At 38.4% G+C, this 20127-nt stretch overlaps 1 protein-coding gene across 1 annotated transcript; it reads left to right on the forward strand.

Annotated features, from left to right (window-relative positions):
• Positions 1-17196: 17196 nt before the first annotated feature.
• On the forward strand, positions 17197-18515 carry LOC108927285 (selenoprotein M). Its single transcript, XM_074559714.1, is given in 5 exon segments — positions 17197-17310; positions 17422-17498; positions 17924-18002; positions 18373-18490; positions 18493-18515. Coding segments are annotated over 5 exon segments (411 nt in total).
• The last annotated feature ends 1612 nt before the right edge of the window (positions 18516-20127 follow it).

Below are 20127 nucleotides of genomic sequence, written 5' to 3' on the forward strand. Positions count from 1 at the left end.
ATCAGGGCATGATCATAAAGTTATGGTGGATGAACATTTACACCTTACATGAGCTTAAGAGATCATGAGTGAAGTGAGTCTGGAAGAGGTGAGTTTTCAGACCCTTTTTAAATGTGGACAAAGTTTCAGTAGATCTGAGTGAGAGGGGGAGGTCATTCATTTACATTTAGTCATTTAGCAGATGCTTTTGTCCATAGCGATGTACATCACAGCAAAAGCACAATTTAAGTATTACATTAAGAGAAAGAAACAGCTGCAGACATGAAAGTCTCAAGTAAACCTAGTTTGTTACCTACCACTTGTTGCATTGAGGTTCATTCCACCACAACGGAGCCAGAACTGAGAACCTCCATGCATTTTTATGTTTTGTTCAGTGCTTTTACACTTTAATAATGGCCTTTTTTACATATGCGTACTTATAAAATGAAATAATTCATGAACAAATGAATTTATATGACAATGGACTGAATGTAATTAGATTTGAAGACTCTTCTGTCCATTGTGATTACCTTTGGTTCCAGAATGTGCCATAAGACATATCATAGATTGTTGTGAGATTGAGTTGGTGAGACAGTTATAAAATGAGATGTTTAAAAGTTTCTTTCCTCAATTAACTTGAACACTAGGTTTTTATGGTATATAGTTGCATTTGTATTTGATAGATTTTCTGTGTAGGGTTATTGTACTTCTTTTGAAAAAGCTGTAGATGAATTAAATCTTAAATCTTTAAATCTGAAGAAAAAAAATTGAGTCTTACAGATGAAAACAATACAAACAAGGGAACCATATGTGATAACTTCCAAATATGGCAGTTAAATGTATGTTGAGTAGAGAAAGAAAAAAGGGGACTAAAATGACTTGTTGACTGCCAGTCTAAACATATCTTGGAACTTGGCTTGTAATCAAGTGCCAGGTTTCTAGAAACAACTAGGCCTTAGGCCCTGTAAGCCAGCCAACAGTCTAGGCCCAGAAGCCTAATAAGATCTCTTGGTTTCTATGGAAACAGGCAGAGGTTGTATCCACATCTGGTAGCTATTTCAACCCTGAAAAAGGAGGAAGAAAGAAATTTATGAGCAGGGAGAAGAAGGCTAATATTTTCTGCAATGCAAAGCAGAAAAAGCCAGGTTAATGTTACACATAAAAGGAGATAAAAATATTAATTTTCTTCTATTTCTATTGAGAGAAAGTCTCTCTCTAACAAGATATTGGTGTGAAGTTTCATGCCTTTTTTACATGTTACTCTCACATCTAAAGTATTTCAGTAGATGTACTTGATCTGGAAAAAAAGATAAAGGTTCATTTACATAGATTCAGATGAAATGTCATGACGGTGCACAGACTGCTTTACTATGTTACAGTTATTCACATTAAAAGCATTATTTAATTGGTTTTTAAACTGTCATGTCATAGTCATTAGAATAATCTCAGTGCAATATCAACAAAAAATGCATTATGGTACTGTATAGTACATACTAGAAATGCTGCTCAGCATTTGTCATTACCACTAGCCTCACTGTGACCCAAGAATCTGCTCTTATCTCTGCAGTTTGTAACCCTCCTGTAAAGACAATAAACATAAAGTATGACTTTTTGGTAACAGTTGATAGTGGAATAACTGCTTACTGTGCACTGTGTAATATTATTACAAATATCACAAAACATACACTGTTTGTATGTAAATATATATACACACAGACATACCCTGATGCCCACCTTTATTCAGTTCCTGAAAATGGGGTGCATAAAGAAAAGGCAGATAGCAGGAGCTCCTTTCCCACTATTCTTTATGGGGAAAATAAACTAACTTTGCCAAAAGATATGACATTTCAAATAGTAATATATTAAAATACTCAAGAGACAGAAATGTCAGAACGCAAACTTGATTACATCTCTACATTGTTAGATAGCGGCACACAGACAGCACACACAAAAGCTCAAAACTCCAACTGAAAGCCCTTGAACAACAGAAAAACATGGGAGTCATTAGTCCCCCATAACTCCCCACAATGATTGTCCAACAGTTATTTACAGCCACAGCAGCAGTGTTGTATTATGGGGGAGAGCTACCACTCCCAACACTGCTGTTACAATATGTTTTGCAGCATTTTTTGTCAGTTTGACTTAGAAATACAGTATAAGAAAACGTATTCTTAGAGGTTAATTTTTATTTTTTCAGAAACACTTTGACAAAAAGGTGTTATACTGGAAGCAAATAGTGAAGAAGGCTAGAAGGTGTTAATTTTAAACAGGCATTATAGCGAAAGTGCTGATAACCCAAAGGGTGGATTGTGGGGTACTCCTGTATTTAATTTCAACACATACATAAACGTGCATTTGATGAAACATGGCTGATTTTCCATGCATGTTCTATGGCTTATATGGAGCAGGAAATCACAGTCGCAAAGTCTGCCACTGTAAGTATGAAGTATTGCAAGTATTTTTCAAGGTCTGGAGTGAAGCATTTGTACTTCACAAAATGTATACTCCAAGAGTTTTCTCTGACAAGCATCAGCAAAACTAATTACTATACTATGGGTCAGCAGTTTTTCATCGGCCTCCACCCACCCAGTCTTTGATAATAAATATATTTACATTTATTCATTTAACTGACACATTTCTCCAAGCAACTAAGTTAACAGAGTGTTAATGTAGCGTCCGGACGGGAGTCCGACACGGACGCGCGTTGCTATTACGTCCGAACACGGACGAAACATAAAATGACCTCACGTGCAGGGTGATGTTAAAAGTGCACTGTTCGTACTGTAAGACACTCGGTGGAAGTGAAATAGGAAACAGGAGACCAGGAAACACACACGGTGTTTGAACTACGGTGAACAGTGAAACGCTACTCTGTGAGTATGACTGGAACCCCGAGACGTGACGAAATACCGGACTGGAACACTGGACCAGAACTGGAGAACAAGAGGCAGGAACGGACGAGACGGGCACTCGGGACTGGAACATGAACACCTAGGAAACAGACTGAGGGGACAAGAGACTACTAATCGCCAAGAGAGCACAATGGAACCACTGATTTAAAAATCCGCAATCGGTTCTGCTCCGCTGGCTCCTTTTATACCTCCGTGTCCTATGAGACTGTGAGGTGATACGTGGCTGTTCCCTAGCGGCGCTGAGTGGCGCCGCCTCTGACCAAGAGGGGCAGTGACCTGTGGGACGTGACAGTTAAGTTATTTAAAATTAGTCACCCATTTATATAGATGAGCAATTTAGAAAAGTACCTTGCGCAAGGATATTACAGCTGGTAGTGGGATTCAAACCTGCAACCTTGGATCCAAAGGGTTGGGCAAGACTGTAAACCAGTATTCAGTGTGCATGATCTTCAAGCCATCAAATGACACTACATTAAAAACGATATTCCTCTGTAATGAATGTAACCACATGGGCTCGGGAAACCTGTGGAAAAGTGAACGCAGTTCTCCGTCGCATCAAAAAATGCAAGTTAAAACTATATTATGCAACACAGAAGCCATACATCAGCAGCATCCAGAAACGCTGCCAACTTCTTTAGACTAAAGCTAATCAGAGATGGACTGATGCAAAGCGGAAATGTGTGCTCTGGTCTGACAAGTCCACCTTTCAACTTGCTTTTGGACAAAATGGACATTTTGTTCTCTGGCCTAAAGAAGATCATCCCGATTGTTACCAATGCCAAGTTCAACAGCCAGCTTCTGTCATGGTATGGGGGTGTGTAAGTGCCCATGGCATGAGAAACTTGCGCATCTATGAAGGCACCATTAACGCTGAAGGGTACATGCACATTTTGGAGCAACATAATGCTGCCATCTAGACAACATCTTTCTCGGGGACATCCTTGGTTATTTCAGCAAGACAACATCAAGCCACATTCAGCGTGTATTACGACTGAGTCGGTTCGCAGTGTGAGTGCTAGACTGGCCTGCATGCAGTCCACACCTGTGTCCTATTCAGAACGTATGGCACATTATGAAGTGCAAAATATGCCAACAGAGACCCAAGACTGTTGAGCATCTGAAGTCCTATATCAAGGAGGACTGGGAAAAAAATCCCACTTTCAACATTACAACAACTCATGTCTTCAGTTACCAAAAAATTCTTTAATGTTATCAAAAGTAAAGGTGATGTAACACAGTGTAAACACACTCTTGTCCAACTTTTAGTGGAACATGTTGCAGTCATAAAAATACACACACACACACACACACACACACACACACACACACACACACATACACATTTTCAGAACCGCTTGTCCCATACGGGGTCACGGGGAACCGGAGCCTACCCGGCAACTCAGGGCGTAAGGCCGGAGGGGGAGGGGACACACCCAGACTCACCGGAGAGCAGGACCCTGTCCAACCCACTGCGCCACCGTGCCCCATTCATAAAAATATATATGAGCTTATATTTAGAAATGTATTTTTGAAGTAAAACATTAAATATGTTGTCTTTGTAATATTTCAGTTAAATATGGGTAAAAGAGCAATTAGAGATCGCTGCTTTCGATTTTTACTTGCGTATTACATAGTGTCCCAACTTTTTTGCAAATGGGGCTGTATATTTATACATACTTTTCACTGAAACACGTAGATGAATTAGTAAAGGTTGGTAAGCGTTACGAGTATGGAATTTCCTTTGGATGGACCAGCATTGAAACAGAGAGCAAAGACAATGACAGCCAAGGTTTGAAATGCATTAGTTATCAAGTGGAAAATGTGTGTAGTCTTTCCCTTTTGGAACCAATAGAGATCGCTAATTTAGAGACAAACTGGCTGGAAAGAAATATTTTTGGTTTCCGTTCAAATCTAACAGTGCAAAAAAATGAAAATGAAATACTTAAAAAATCCAGAATAATTTTAGCCTTTTTCATTCTTTAATTTGTACTATCCTCTTCAGAAGGCCTGTGTGTATAATACAATAATTATAACTTACTTTTCATCACATAAAAATGTAAGTGTTACTACATATTTTAGAATGTATAATTAAAAGGCTTTGGTGAACAGATTGTTTTGAATTACAAATGTTCAGGTAAAGTAAATTTTACTGTTTGTCCCTTACGTGAAAATTAGCAAATTGTCAAAAAAGCTGTTTTTTTCTTTTCTTTTTTTTTCTGCTTCTTACCCCCAACCTATCTTCAGTGATCTCTTTTGCTCACCATATTGAGTGTGATGTGGTAAAAATTAAAGCCAAGGAAAATATACTCTGATATAGTAGAGCCTTGCTTATGTAGTTTTCGACTACACTGCCTTCTATGTTACCTGGCCACTGGTATTTTTTGTCGTTTTTATGCTGGACATTTTGCAAATTGCCTTTCACTAACATTCTGTCTAACGGGGGTGCAGTAGCACAGTAGGTTTGGCTAGGTCCTGCTCTCTGCTGGGTCTGGGGTTCAAGTCCTGCTTTGGGTGCCTTGCATCCCGTCCTGCGTGTCCCATCCCTGCGCCATGTGCTGCCGGGCTGGGCACTGGTTCACTGTGACCCCACTTGGGACAAGTGGTTTCCGACAGTACGTATATAACATTTTGCCTAGTTTAGAATTGTTTGCAAGCATCAAGTAGTGATATTCATACTCAGTACTCACATTAACAGTATTCCTCACATCACTACACTCAGTACTCATATTAACAGTTTTCATCAGATCACTACATTCAGGATATTGTTAAGTTTAGTAACTGCAAGTGGTCAATGGCATTATGATAATGTAATTCTATAGATGAATCAGTACATGGGATACTGACCAAGTGTCAGGTTGGGTTTTTTTTTTTAACTGAGTTCACTGAAATCTCTGTATACTAAACCTTTACTAGCTTGGTAGTTAATGAATGCTATGTATTATAAACTTCACTTAGATTATGTCATGAATGACATTCACAGTAGTTCTGCTTTCAGCTCATGCAGTGAACAAGCAAACTATCAGTTTAATGTGGCATGTGTATTTTTTCTTGCATTTATACAAAATGCATTCTCGGTAGTGCATCCTTTAGTTTTCCATTCTGGAAAGGCTTATTCTGCAGCACAAAATATTATTGCAAACATGGATCACAGTAGGACTGTATTCAAAGCAGCCTTTATGTTGTTATTGTCACGCCCCCAGGAACAAGCCGAGTGACCGCACCTGTGACTCATTGACAAGATCAGGTATAAAGGGAGCCCCATAATTCCACAGGGGTTTGGATTCTTGCAAACGCCTCCCTTCGTGGATTTGCAGTTTCAGCGTTTACTCCTCGCCCTTAGTCCCTGCTTCATTCTCTGACTCTCCTGGCTCCTGACCCTCTAGTGCTCTCCTGACTCCTGAAATTAGCTTCACCCTCATATTGACGTCTTCGCCTTAAATACCTTCGCTTGTCTCCGACCACTGCTTTTGTCTGACCCAGCAAACTCCATCCAAAATAAAGCCGACCCGCACTTGGGTCCATTCCGTTACCTCCTGTCTCCAGTCCTCTTGTCTGACAGTTATAATTAATCTGATGCTGACAGCCCTGAAGTGTTATAGCAACAATGTCTGTACTAACAGGCAAAGCTGGCCAAATTTTTATTAAAATTTCACAATTATGCAAAATTCTCAGTCAGTTTTAAAAGAAATGCTTGTTTGCTATAAAATTGGTATGTTTAAAGTTAAAGCAACATACAAATAAAAATGCCTTTTTTGTCTCAGAACAATCACTTTGAATCAGTTTGTTGAAATCAAACCAGCAAATGGATTCAACACTGGGAATTGTGCAGCTCTACTAGTAAGTCAGGTCTTACTGGACCAGAAATGAGTCTCTCAACAGAATGTATTGCCATACTGCATACACCCAAAACAACTACTTACACAGCATTTTTTGAGACACCCTGCATGATCCAGCTCCTCCACCCCCCATAAAAACAATGCTAGCTTATGTTTCAGAACTCCCGTTCGCAGTTGGCAGACAATGCAGTAATAACGTGGACTGCAGTCTGGGCTCCAGGGCCCAGTATGCATCTGAATAAGTCATCTGGAATCCTGCCGTGTAGTGTTGTTCTTCCTTTTCTCAGTATGCTGCCATCATGCTCTCACACAAATTCCTTTTTTTCAGTTGTATTCAAGTGAACATCTTACCTTTTGTTCAGTAATACAACACACTCTTACGGGAGGGTTTATTTTGAGAAATAATTCAAGATTCAAAACTGAATTCAAGATTTGTTTCATGTTAGTATGATCCTTAATGAAAGGTTAGTGGTTTCAAAGAACTGAGTAATATTAGAGGACATTGAGAAAGAAGTTGAGTTTTTATCTCTTAATTAGTCTAAATTTGTGAAATTTGCGATGTTTTACCTTACTTTTTAATAAGGAGAAAATCAATATTAAAAATGTATAGTTTATACATCTTTCCTTTTTAATGGAAAGCACATCAAGAAGTTGCATTTATATGTGCTGTATATCACAGAACAGCCAAACATAAAGATGTTTACATACTATAGCCAATTCACTTGAACTGCCTTTCTGTAAACTGTGGGAGGAAACCTGCGCAAACTTGAGGAGAGCATGCAAACTCCACAAAGACTGAGCTGGGCTTAAACCCATGCCCAAACAGCCTGGGAATTCCTGTAATCCATTTACTCTATGTGTGAGTTGATATTACATTCAGCAAATTTTACAGTAGAAATTAAATTTTTCGTAATTTGGAATTCTCTTAAAAGGAGTCTTCTTTAAATAAGGCAAGCCTGTACTTCAACATCCTGCTGTCGGTTTCACAATGGAGGGGGGCGCGGTGGTGCAGTGGGTTGGACTGGGTCCTGCTCTCTGGTGGGTCTGGGGTTCAAGTCTTGCTTGGGGTGCCTTGTGACGGACTGGCGACCTGTTCTGGGTGTGTCTCCTCCCCCTCGAGCCTTACACCCTGTGTTGCCGGGTTAGGCTCCAGCTCCCCGCAACCCTGTATGGGACAAGTGGTTCAGATGGTGTGTGTGTGTGTGTGTGTTTCACGATGTGCTGCTTAGACATTCTTGGTCATAATAGTTTAATCAGTATCATTTCCTTGTAGGCTCTAGCTAGCATCCAAAACCCAGAGATTCCAATTGTTATTGTTGTATTTATCAGTCATCGGAGTCTAAGTCACACAGTTTCTCCATTTTCACGGGCATTGCTTGGATCACAAACTTGCAATGCATTCCCACATCATTTGATGGGCCTCTGATAGCTTCTGGTCTATAAATTCTTTATTTGCAAATCCAGCATCAGTTTCCCAGGGCACCTGACTCTCATACATACCTGGTTTCCTCTTGTGACCCAGTGATTCTTTTCTTCCCACACTCAAAGTGTAAAAGCTTCAAGAGGCATTGTTTATGGACAACTTTGTGGTTCCTCAATATGGGTTTATTGTGCTGCTCCTGCTTGCTAAACCTTTGACTTCTCCTTCGTGCTGCAAATAATTTATGGCACTTAGAAAAATGACAACGTTCCAGTCCACCCAAACTTAGTCTCATGTTGACTCCTGAGTGTGCTGCTCTGCACATATTTCAGTACTTGTTGCAGATCATTTTAAACTTCACATTCGCAAGGAAGAAAACTTTTATTAAAAACTTAGATTAGCCTAAATATGCCTTATTTTACTGCACTTTTATGTGCTTAGCATGACTCAGAATGAAATAAAACAAAGGAAAAATTATTCAAGGGAGAGAACACAAGATATAATGAATGCCATATCTATCTTAATTAGGGCATTTCATGCCTCATTCAGTCAATATGTGCAGACAGTTTGTCTGACTGTAAATGGTAGGGTTTTTCCCTTTTTGTCAGCACAATTGTAGGAGAGTTTATTTCAAAGAATTTGGCATTGATGGAAAAAGGTCTGAAGTGCGCCCCCTCCCTGTCCTGGTCTTCTACTGGCCCTACATCTCCCTGGCATGAGCTCTGTCTCTTTTTTTCCCCTCCTGCTTGATTGTCTATGCTACAGAAGTTGTCTGGTTCAAGGTTTCACTTTTCATATGTGCAAAAATCTCGGCATTGCTAGTATTAAGACTGAAGGAGGAACGTGCTTGTTCATCCCATACATAAAAATCTTTTTGACTGAAATAGAAAACAGTTATTTAAAATTCTATTTCACTTTCCAAAAAAGGATGTATGATTTTATGTGGGTTTGCTCTCTGTTCAGTTTGTTTGGATTTTGAATGGATTCGCCCTGTTTGTGTAGCATTCTTCTGGGTACTCTGGGTTTCTTGCCACAGTTCAAAACATGTGGTTCAGGTGAACTGGTGATTCTAACTCGGTCCATAATGTATGCATGTGTGTGACTACCCTACAATACACTGGCACCTTGCCTAGGGTGTACCATCTTAAGACTAGAACTTCATGCTTCCAGAATGGGCTCAGGATCAGATAGATGGATGGATCAAAAGTAAACTAGATGGGCTTTTCCTACGGACTAAATGATAATTTTTTCTAAATTTTCAAAAGTACATTAAAAATGATTCATCAAACATTATTGAATCATATACTTTCCATCTTTTGCTATTCCTTGTGTTTTACAAGCAACTTTTTCGCAATCTGAATGTAGCTGCAATATATAATTTAACCCCAAAGGTTGCAGGTTCAAATCTCACCTCTAGCTGTAGTACCCTTGAGCAAGGTACTTACCCTATATTGCTCCAGTAAAAATTACCCATGTGTACAAATGGGTAAATGGGTGTAGGTAGATTAACATTATAAGTTGCTGTGGATAAAACTTTAGATAAATTTAGGATCAATTTAATTTCATTTTTCTTTTACATACTCTTAATTAAGCTCCTACAAAGTGAACTCTCACCAAGAAAAATAGGACTTGTCATGCCCTCCGCTGCGATACGAGCAACACTGGTGGCGGAACAGGAGACGGGCACATAAAAGGAGAGTTCAGAGTGCAGATGGACGCGGAACTTTGTTCAGCCTTCCTACTTGCTCGCGTCTCTCTGATCGGCTTACGTACCTCTCCTGCCTTCCCAGATTCCCCGTCCTCATTTCCCTGTTCCTTCTCCTGTGTCTCCACATCTCCCAGGCTTTTCTTGACTTCTTGCCTGTGTACTGGATTACAATTCTCGGACTCTCCCTTCGGATTACGTTAGCGCATTGGTGACCATTTGCCTGTTTCTTTGACCATGTCTTTTGGATTTCCCCTTGAGAAAACTTCCTGTGCTCCGCACTTGGGTGTGGCGCTTCCACTCCAGGAGGACTCCATGACAGGACTGATTACTCTGCTCTCAGTTGTTTTGTGAAAACTTTTCATAATGCTTTCTAGGAAACGCTTTTTTCCTTTTATGGTCAAGGTGTAGATAAAGATTAAGTCAAACTGTAAGATCTGCAGAAGCCACAAAAGGCAGCTGAATTGGCCCTTTTTAAATATACACCAGCCATCCCAGTCAGTAAAACTTCAAGGACAACGAGCGATCTGCAGTTGTAGGATAACAGCAGAGTAGCAAGAGTGAACATGTATAAGAGGGGCTTACATGCTCGACCCAGTGTTGGGAATATATCCCTGGTCTAGAATCTCTCACATATGGATAGGCAGCATTAGGGCTACTGACAACAGATCAGTTATAATAAGGTATTAAAAAGTAAGGTAGTCTCTAACAACAGGCCTTACCTTTCCATAAACATACCACAGGATCCTCTAGGACAGGAGTGGGCAATTAATTTTCCCAAGGGGCCACATGAGAAACTGGGACTGTTGTGGAGGGCCGAACCAATGGGCTGAGCTTAATTCTGATCAATACTAATTTTATCGCTTCATAAAAAGCAGTAAATTGTATGGTTTTGATTAGCTGCTACGCGTAAGAATACATGTTATGATAAGACTATTAAAATGTGGAGTAGGTCAAATATAGCAGTAAAAAACAGCAGAAAAGCCAATCACTACACCACTATTTCATTTTTAACATAACGTACTTTTAACCTTCACAAAAACAATACTGAAAATGTGTATGCTTCGCAGTATGTTAAAGACCAGCAATGAATTAACTTTATACAAAAAGCAATAAGTGCTTTTGATGTTTTTTGGTTCTTTTTTCATGTTCAGTGAGAAAAATCCAGTCTGTCTGGGGTTTGAACAAGTGCACTGAAGTCTGGTTGAATGTCTGAGGTGGATATGCGAAGGACAGCTGACAGGTGATCATGAGTGAGAGAGGATCTGTTGATCTTGAACTTCATCACTGAGAATGTTTGTTCACATATGTAGGTAGATCCAAAGAGAACAAACATCTTCTGAGCATGCCTCCTCATGTGTGGAAAGTTCTCTTCTTTGAGAGAAGAGTAAAAATCCAGCAGTGATAGTGACTAAAAGTGCTGTGCCAGTAGTGTATCAGACTGCAGGTCAATAAGTTTGAGCTGAACATCGCTGGGTGTATTATTCACACTGCAGGGGGGAAAAAGAAAAGTGCAACAAACTATCTCTGATTCAATGCTCATGCCCTGATGAATTTAACTATTTTAGTTACAACATCGATAACATCGGTAATTTTTAGCACTGACTTACAGAACACCTCCTGATATAATACAATGTAAAAATACCAGTTTCTGGGTTAATTTCAGTCATTTTATCCTGCATCCGCTTCAAAAGTCCAACATTTTCCCCATCAGATTTGGACAACCATCTGTTGTAACACCTGCCAGTTTGTCCCATTTCAGTCCCAGCTTGTCCAACTATGCATTTACCTCCGTGAACAAATCCCTCCCTGCCTGTCGTCGTTCCTTTCAATGACCGCATTGCTGCCAGCTCCTCCGTAACCTTAAACTTTCCTTCGTTATCCCACGTACAAAGACAAGTAACTGGGCTGTGTCGCAGACATCGCAGCTTTCATCAAAGCCAAGGAGAAAAAGTCAAAACTGTCCACTTTGTTTTGCAGCTAAAGCTCCAGATTTCCCGTGATGTCCTCGATCCTTCTCATTACGGCACGCACGCACATACGTAAATTGAAAAAAAAAATAGCCGTTGCTTTCAAAATAAAAGCAATGCAGCTGTATTCTGTGCATGGAGTACACTTCTTACATTCTATTTTCCGATTGATCTCTCGCGGGCCAGACAGGGACGGCCAAAGGGCCAGATGTGGCCCAGGGGCCGTAAAATGCCCAGGTCTGCTCTAGGACTTAGTGTATGTCTCTGCACTACTTAAATCAGTCAATAATGAATCACACTTACTTATAAATACCAATTAATATTTATTCAGCTATACAGTATACTTATTTGTCGTGCATCCCTGAGTTCATTCTTCAACAAATATAACTTGTCGAATTTCTCCTTTCTGTGTAATTTCACACATTTGAACCCCATGCATTATTGTAAAATTTACTGCGTTTTCAATGATACCTGGCAAGGATACAACAGACACAGCTACCAAATTTGTTGCTTGAGATCTGCTAATAACCTCACTAACTCAAATCGCACATCACATTCAAAAACTCCAGCTTGGGCAGAGTCAACCAACATAATAGAAGACGTGCAGAAAAGCACATGGTACAGGTTTCTTTTTCATAAGCATGCTGACAGATGAGAACAACATCCTGAAAAAAAAAAATCATAAACATCTGGAGGTGCCATTTTAGCCACTATCAGGGCCAACACAGATATGTCAACAAGTTAGTGCTTTGGGTGGGTCACACACCAACAGCTCTAAGTAATCACATGCATAATTAATGGGAGCTGATATTTTCCTATCAGTGGTATACCTTGTCTTTCCATGCACTACACAGTATTTGCAGATTTAAGTTATTTATAATCAATGCGTTAAGGGGCAGCTGGTACTGTAGAGGGCAGAGCTACTGCTTTTGGACCCAAAGGTTGCAGGTTTAATTTCCACTTCCAGCTGTAGCACCCTTGAGCAAGTTGCTTACCCAAAAATATCTGCAAATTACCCAGTTTTACAAATAGATAAATAATTCTAAGTACCTTAACATTGTAAATTGCTTTGGGGGAAAAAGCATCAGCTAAGTGAATAAATGTAAGTCAAGGGAAGTATAATATTTACTGTCCGGCCTATAATGTATATTTATCATCCCTTCAAGTAAAAGGAAGTAAAGTGAAGTAGATGTCCCTCAGTTTAGTGAGAGAAGCATCACTTATGGTTTACTGTTGACAGTCCAAGCACGCATCACCATCGACAGCACCTGACGCAGATCAAGCACCGGACACCAATCAGTACACGCACCCTTAAAAAACCCTCCTCCGCTCCTGTTCCCTTGCGGAATCTCGCTGAGACAACCATCCCCTTTGCGCTATGTCCTGCCCTTCCTCGTCCCTTGCTTCCTGTATCTGTTCTCTGGGTTTCGACCCTTCGCATCGTCTCCTGACCAAGTCCATGGATCCTCGCTCTTACTCGACTAACTCTTCACCCATCCCACGACAACAAGAACTCGCCTGACAGCTTGGTTCCTGACAAATGACCCTACACTTGGGTCCAGACACCCCGGTGTCCTCAGTTCCGTGTGACACATCTCTCAGTTGACTGGTTGCAAATTGCAAATGTTTTTGCTTCTGTGTTCCACAGGACATTGGGATACTATGTTCTAGATATTTAAAAATTCGAAAAATGTATTGTGGTTAATACATTTTTTTTGTGTTGAAAAAATTATATTAAATATTCTTCATTAAAGATTAATGAAGAATGCATTTTCCTTTTTTGCTATTCCCTATAGAGTTACACAGTATTTTTTTTTTTTTAAATGTAACTGTGATATCTTAATTCAAAGCTTCCATTTAAACAACAATTTTTCACTTATTTATCTTAACTTCTATTATACATGCTTAAGAACTTGGTTCAATGTGAACTTCCACAAAGAAAAAATGATTGATGAGTCTACTCTCTGAGGCTATTTTGTGAAAACCTTTTATAACAGCTTCTAAAAGCTCTAAGATTGTTTCCCCATTTTGACCAAGGTGTGGGCAGACTTAGACTTAGACTTAGACTTAGTCAAACAGAAAGATCTGCAGAAACCACAGAGTAGTTGAATCAGCTTTTTGCCTTGATTAAACATACTGCAGTCATCTAAGTCAATAAAACAATGAGCACAAGGAGCAATCTTCTACTGTGGAGTTATAAGATCACAACAGAGCAGCAAGAGTGGAGATGCACAAGAAAGGCTTAGATGCTGTACTGCTACCAGACCTTATACAAAGGTGCTAGTCCTGAACAAGGAAATAACTGAAAAATCACAACAGATGGTCCCTTTAAAGGGGAGTGAACACCTCAGCAATGTGAAACTTTAACTAGTTTTATGCTTGTTTTCAAAAGGCTCAAGTGATCTGTACAAAAATCTAAAATCACTTGCAGTATTCATGCCATTTCAACTCCTGATATGATAACCTGATTGTTTATAAGGTTTAGCATTGTGATAGAACATCTAGTCTGGGTATCAGGATTATGAATAAAATTTAGTTTACAAGATTCTCTGCTCCTACAAGAATGGCAATGTATACATTTTGAAAATAGAAATGATTCAGAAGTAGAAACTGTTATTTATCAGAGCAGAAAATTAAGATGCCCTTATTCTTGAGAAAAAAGAAATTTGTGCTACAGTCTGGCTAGTTGGAGGCTGAGTGTGGACTGCAGAGTGAGCCATTGCTGCCCAGCTGAAATCCACAATTGTCAGTTCTCTACATAGTTCCTGCAGGTTTAATAGCAGCTCACCGCCATGCTGTCTACAGCTGACTGGGAGAGAAGGGCATAGACAAGAGAAGTGCTCAGTTTCATTCTAGTTCTGCATGCCTTTTCAAGCCCTCTTAACCAGCACCGAGGACCTCTTTTATGGACAAATCTAGAACCTAAAAGCATATTGCCATTTTACTTGCCCCTTTTCAAAAGTAGAGAACAGTAATGTCATTGATAAATTACATACTTCACAATGTTTTTGCTGTATTTTTATTTTAGAAAAATACTAACTGTATAATTTAAAATGTGCATATATCCAAACTGTGAATATGGCATGTGGTTATATTCAATGTAATGATAAAAAAAAATTAGACAACACTGTAAAGAATATTCAGTGTAGCTGGATGCAGAGACCTTCAGTGATGGATTTTTCTCCCTGACAGTGGTGACTCATAATACTTTTATAATCAGACATAAAACCAAAATGTAAAAATCAGATCTGTCTATTTAGCATACAAAACCCAACGAGCCACAAGCATACAATTTAGTCCATATGTAAAGGGGAAACCATTTTTTTCAATTGTTGTATGAATTCATAGCCACAGTGACCACACTTCCTTCATGTGCCTGTATTTTATATAACACCAGCATGCGCCTGTGACTGAGTAATAAAAATGCATAGTCGATCATAATTCATAAATATAAGAACTAGACATTTTAACAACTCCTAAAGAAAAATGTAGTTTAAGACTTTTGAAATGTAGTTCAGTCAAAAATATTCCCTCTTCAACAAAGTTAGACAACGTACTGTAGTTCTTTTTTATAGTAGGTAGTGGTTATGATTGACAAATGCAGTTATGGCATGACCCATGTGATTTAAATTTATAATTATTTTAAAAAGCACCTTCAACATTGTCATCATTATACAAACAGTTTGTTGTTTATGTAAATTAACAGTTTATATGTTTTTCTTCCTTTATCCTTTTTATTCTAGGATGAGTCTGATAAAGGTATTTACTTTTACTTAATTTTAATGACCTCCATGTTTCCTCCTTCTGGGATAGGTAGCAGATGACTAAGGCTGTCAGTTTGTTTTGGTCTGAACTATTTAAGCAGGCAGATTCATCAGGACATTATATCTTATGGAAAGTTATTTTTGCTTCTTCCTGAGCCCTGTTTTTTCTCTCTAGACAAAAATAATGTTAGCTGTCAAAACCAGAATGAGCAAAGCACAAGAGTAGGGAGGTGTACACCCTAAATGGGGCACCCCTCCATTGGAGGGTGTAATTGCATCATTAGTGCACAAATCCATCATTAGCAGTTTTACTTTGTATTGCAATTCTCCTTATGAGAATGTTACTTTTTTAATGCTCTTTTAGTTATGCTCTTACTTTTTCCATGAAACAAATACACACAAGCCCATTTCTATGTATGTCTCACACTCTCCTTTTGATACTGTAATGTAACTGTGCTGTAATGTAATTTAAATGGAGTTAGATAAAAGGAGATACACAGTGCCAGAGCTACAAAAAATTAAAAACATATTTTTCTCTTAAAATGGCAGCATATTAGAGATCTAAGGTTGTTTTTTTCATGCAGATGTAATAGTATGCATTTTCAAGATGAAGACCCTCATCTTTTTCAGATCCCAACTAGACTGAAGTCTTCTCCATAGCAAAGAAATCAAAGCGTGTTTCATGGGACAGTTGTGCCGCCTGACTCACCATCATCAGCAAAAGTTGTCCTGAGAGTAAGGGCTGCCAGGAAAAGATAGGGAGAAATGGTCTCACTACAGCATTCCTATCTGGAAGGGTTTATTGTAGCTGGAAACATAATTGTCTGTGGTTAGCATTTTGAAGTATGTTTTACCCTCAGAATGGCCAGAATATGCAGAGGCAGACTTTGTCGTCCTCTGAGGGTAATATGTTGTCATTACACCCTGTGAGACAGTGATGGCAGTGTCTGACCTACATCCATTGTCCTAATCATTACTTGGTTAGATAAATGGTGACAAAACAAAGTTACCAAACACCAGTTTTTTGAAGTAACTTTTCATGCATTTCCATGTTAACATTTCACTAGTATGCTGTATTTTAGCTGTATTTCTGTAGTGTTTTACTGTATTTTTGAAGGTATATCAGTTGCCTAGTTTTTTTTTTTTTTTGTTTTTTGATGTGCAATAGAGTAAGAGATTTGTTCTTTCCTAAATGTGGTCAAAACTGGAGAAGTACTGATGGAAAAAAATTGAAAAGTTAGTTATTCCACATGGTTTTGTGGGAGAAAATGATAAAAAGACAGATGCTGTCAAGGTCAGTACACACTTAGTTGGGAGAAACTTAGTAATCAACTAAGTTAAGGGATTTCACTGAAACAAATAAAACTGTTGAAGTGCAAAATCTTTTTTGTTAATGTAAATCAGTTTTTTTTTGTTGTTTCCTGCTTATTTTTAATGTTTCATTTTTCTCTGTGGGCTCAAAACAAATGAAAACAAGTGAAGCATCATCAACGATGAACACAGATGCCCCCCCCGAAGCCTTACAAAATGTAGTCCAGTCCACCTGTACCATCAGTTTTAGTCTTGATACTGTCCCTTCTTTCAGTGAAAAGGTAAAGTTGATAGCAAAGATGTGGGCTCTTCTGTTGCTTGTGTTGGCCCTGTCTCATAGTACAATTTGCGATAAAAATACCCTAGAGATGACCACTGAAGAAAAGGTTGAAATAGCCAGAGGAAAGCTCTTGGTGAGTTGTGGAAATATTATCATTTCAGACTGCAATCCAAAATTATACAGCACATGTGATTAAGGGCTGGACACTGAATACATCTAAACTTTTTTGATTAATTGTCTTGAGGCACCCAGCGTTGTTGGATGATCTATTAAGAAGATGCCACAACTCCTTGAGTTTCTGATGGAGCGGTGGGCACTATAGTATCCTTTGACCTTCAGTGACACTCGAGCATTACTACTGCAATATACCATCTTTAACAGACACTTATATCCAAAGGGATTTACAGTTTTTGACTCTGCTAATTTTTTCCATAGATTATTTTTACTAAATTTCTTTGCTTGTTTAAAATACCTTATTCCAAAATAAAGTTGTAGAACTTGAATAAGCAACCTTTTAGTGGCAAATTTAATTCTTTAGTTGCTCTGGAATTAGTTGACTTCCTACTCCGTATGTTTGCACAAAATCATGTGGGGTGACGTTATATGTGATGACTTGTATGTTTTGCTAAAGTTTTATTGTCTAAGGTTGCAGTGAAAGAAAAACCATAAAGTCTATTATTATTTATTACTGATAGAGTGGTTTACTTGTTTTTACATACTGTTACCCTTCACTTGCCATCCAAAAGTCATAATTTAGAGTATGATTCAGGGGAAGAAAAAAATCCCCGACTTCTTTTCTACAATTCAAAAGATGAAGTTGTGAAGGTAAGAAAAATCACACACAAGCAACATTTTTATTTTTTTATGTATTGTAACTGTATACATTAGAAATTGCTTAACATTCTTTTTCTTGAACATTAAGGCCACTGCAGCAGAGTTCTGCTCACAAAGCCCAGACATGTTCAGATGTGACAGATTTTTTAAATATATTTAATAACCAAAAAAGAATTTTCCTACTGAGTCCAAGACAATCAAATATATAATACAGAAGGAAAGTGTGTGCAAATATTATTGTATTATTGCAAATATGTTGTTATTTTGTGCAAATTCAAAATTCATTTTATTGTGATTTAATGTAGGTTCAGAGTTATCTTTTTAACTACTATTTTTTTCATTTAAACATATGATGTTTCAGACTGTTTCAGTGAAGAAGATGAAAGCAGATGAGATCAGTAACTTGCTAGACTCTTTAGGATTCTACAGAAGGTCCAAGAAGGGAGAAGAGGTGCCTAAGGAATTCCAGCATTTCCCCTGTGGACACCTAGGGATGAGCTTTAACGTCACCCTGTGGTCACCTGTGTTACTGCACCAAGTCAAAATGACGTCTGGGACCGGAGGGTCGAACTGGGCCTGGTTCCATGACTGAGAAAGTCGACTTTCTGGAGTCATACAAGGGCAAACAGTATTGTCTTTTCAGGAATCAAAATAAAATTATTCAAATGAGTGAACTAACTGGTCCTTGTGGCTTCAATTTATTTAATATTACTAATCTACAGCACTTCTACAAGGAGCGAAACATGGTAGTTAACCTTTTAACATCCATCACATACTCTCATTTGCTTATACATACACATCAGTAAGTGTGTAGGGGAGACCGGGTACTCAAAGGAAGCTCACACAAACACAGGAAGAACATAGAAAATCCACATAGACCGAGCTGGATTCAAATCCATGTCCAAAATTAAACCAACAAGGTGCACTAAGCAACTACTCCACTGAAGAACAACAGAAGATTACAACAAAATAAAAAGGAAAATCAAATAATACTGAAATGACCAGTACTGCTGAAAGGTGTCCCCTTCAAGCAGGAGACAAGGAGCACTGTTGTAAACAGCTGTGAATGACGGGACTTGTGAGGAATGTAAAATAGTTGTGCAACTACTGTGGAAGCTGTCAAGGACTATAAGAGGGTGAGTGCTTGTTGGGTAGCATGTAGCGTTGGTTTGAGGTGTAGGTCTTTGAGGAAAAGGGGGATCTCCTATTCCTTAATTAAGTTTACCCTCATTTGTGGATTAGTACATGAGTTCTAACGATCAGTTGTATGGGGGGTGGATTTTAATACTATGTTAAAAATGTGAGGATGACAGTTTATGGATTTTAATGATTTTCTATAATTTTTTAAAGAATTTAATTAGTAATATTGTGGATCCTTATTTAGCTTTCTCGTTTCATTTATTGTCAATTTTAAAATAACAACTTTGAATGTCAGACTAATTAATGTTTTTAAAAGAACAGCTATTTTTGATCAACCTGGGCTTTTCCCTTTCTAGCTGTATTTCTTGCAGGAGGTTCACCTCTGGGACAAGCAGGACATAGCTCTTTTTTGGGAGGCCATCCCTTCATGGTGTGGAATGTTCCCTCTCATTATGTAGTTATACCATTAGGAGAATATTACATCATTTGTTATGTTTGTGTTAAGTAAATGTTGTACTTGTAATTTTTACTATTTTGTTTTATGGGAATTTTATCATAATTGACGGTGAGGAAAAGTTCTTTTATATTAGAACAGACAGTAGAGGGTGCTGTTCAAGTCAGGAAAATGTTATGTTGTGAGGTATTGGTAAAGTGTTACTGGTGATTTAAACTTCATTGAATAAAGTTGGATTACAAATTCTGTGGATTGAGAGCATTTCTTAGTGTTTTTCACAAATCTAACATACAATCATGCAGTGTTTAGACTGGATGAATTTGTTACATGTTGTTGGATATTTTAGTTGTGGCATGATGGTTATTGTGGCTTTATTTACTGAATAAAGATTTTAATGGCAGAAGTGATGAATGGAAAGATTTTAACTGTCATGTACTATCTGTGGTACCAGACAGTTTTGCTGTTCTGGCATTCCATACTGATCTTTTCTGTATGCTGATCTAGTAATTTTGTAAACTTCTA

This window comes from Scleropages formosus, chromosome 12, assembly GCF_900964775.1.
Source record: "Scleropages formosus chromosome 12, fSclFor1.1, whole genome shotgun sequence".
In the NCBI taxonomy this organism is placed as follows: Eukaryota; Metazoa; Chordata; class Actinopteri; order Osteoglossiformes; family Osteoglossidae; genus Scleropages; species Scleropages formosus.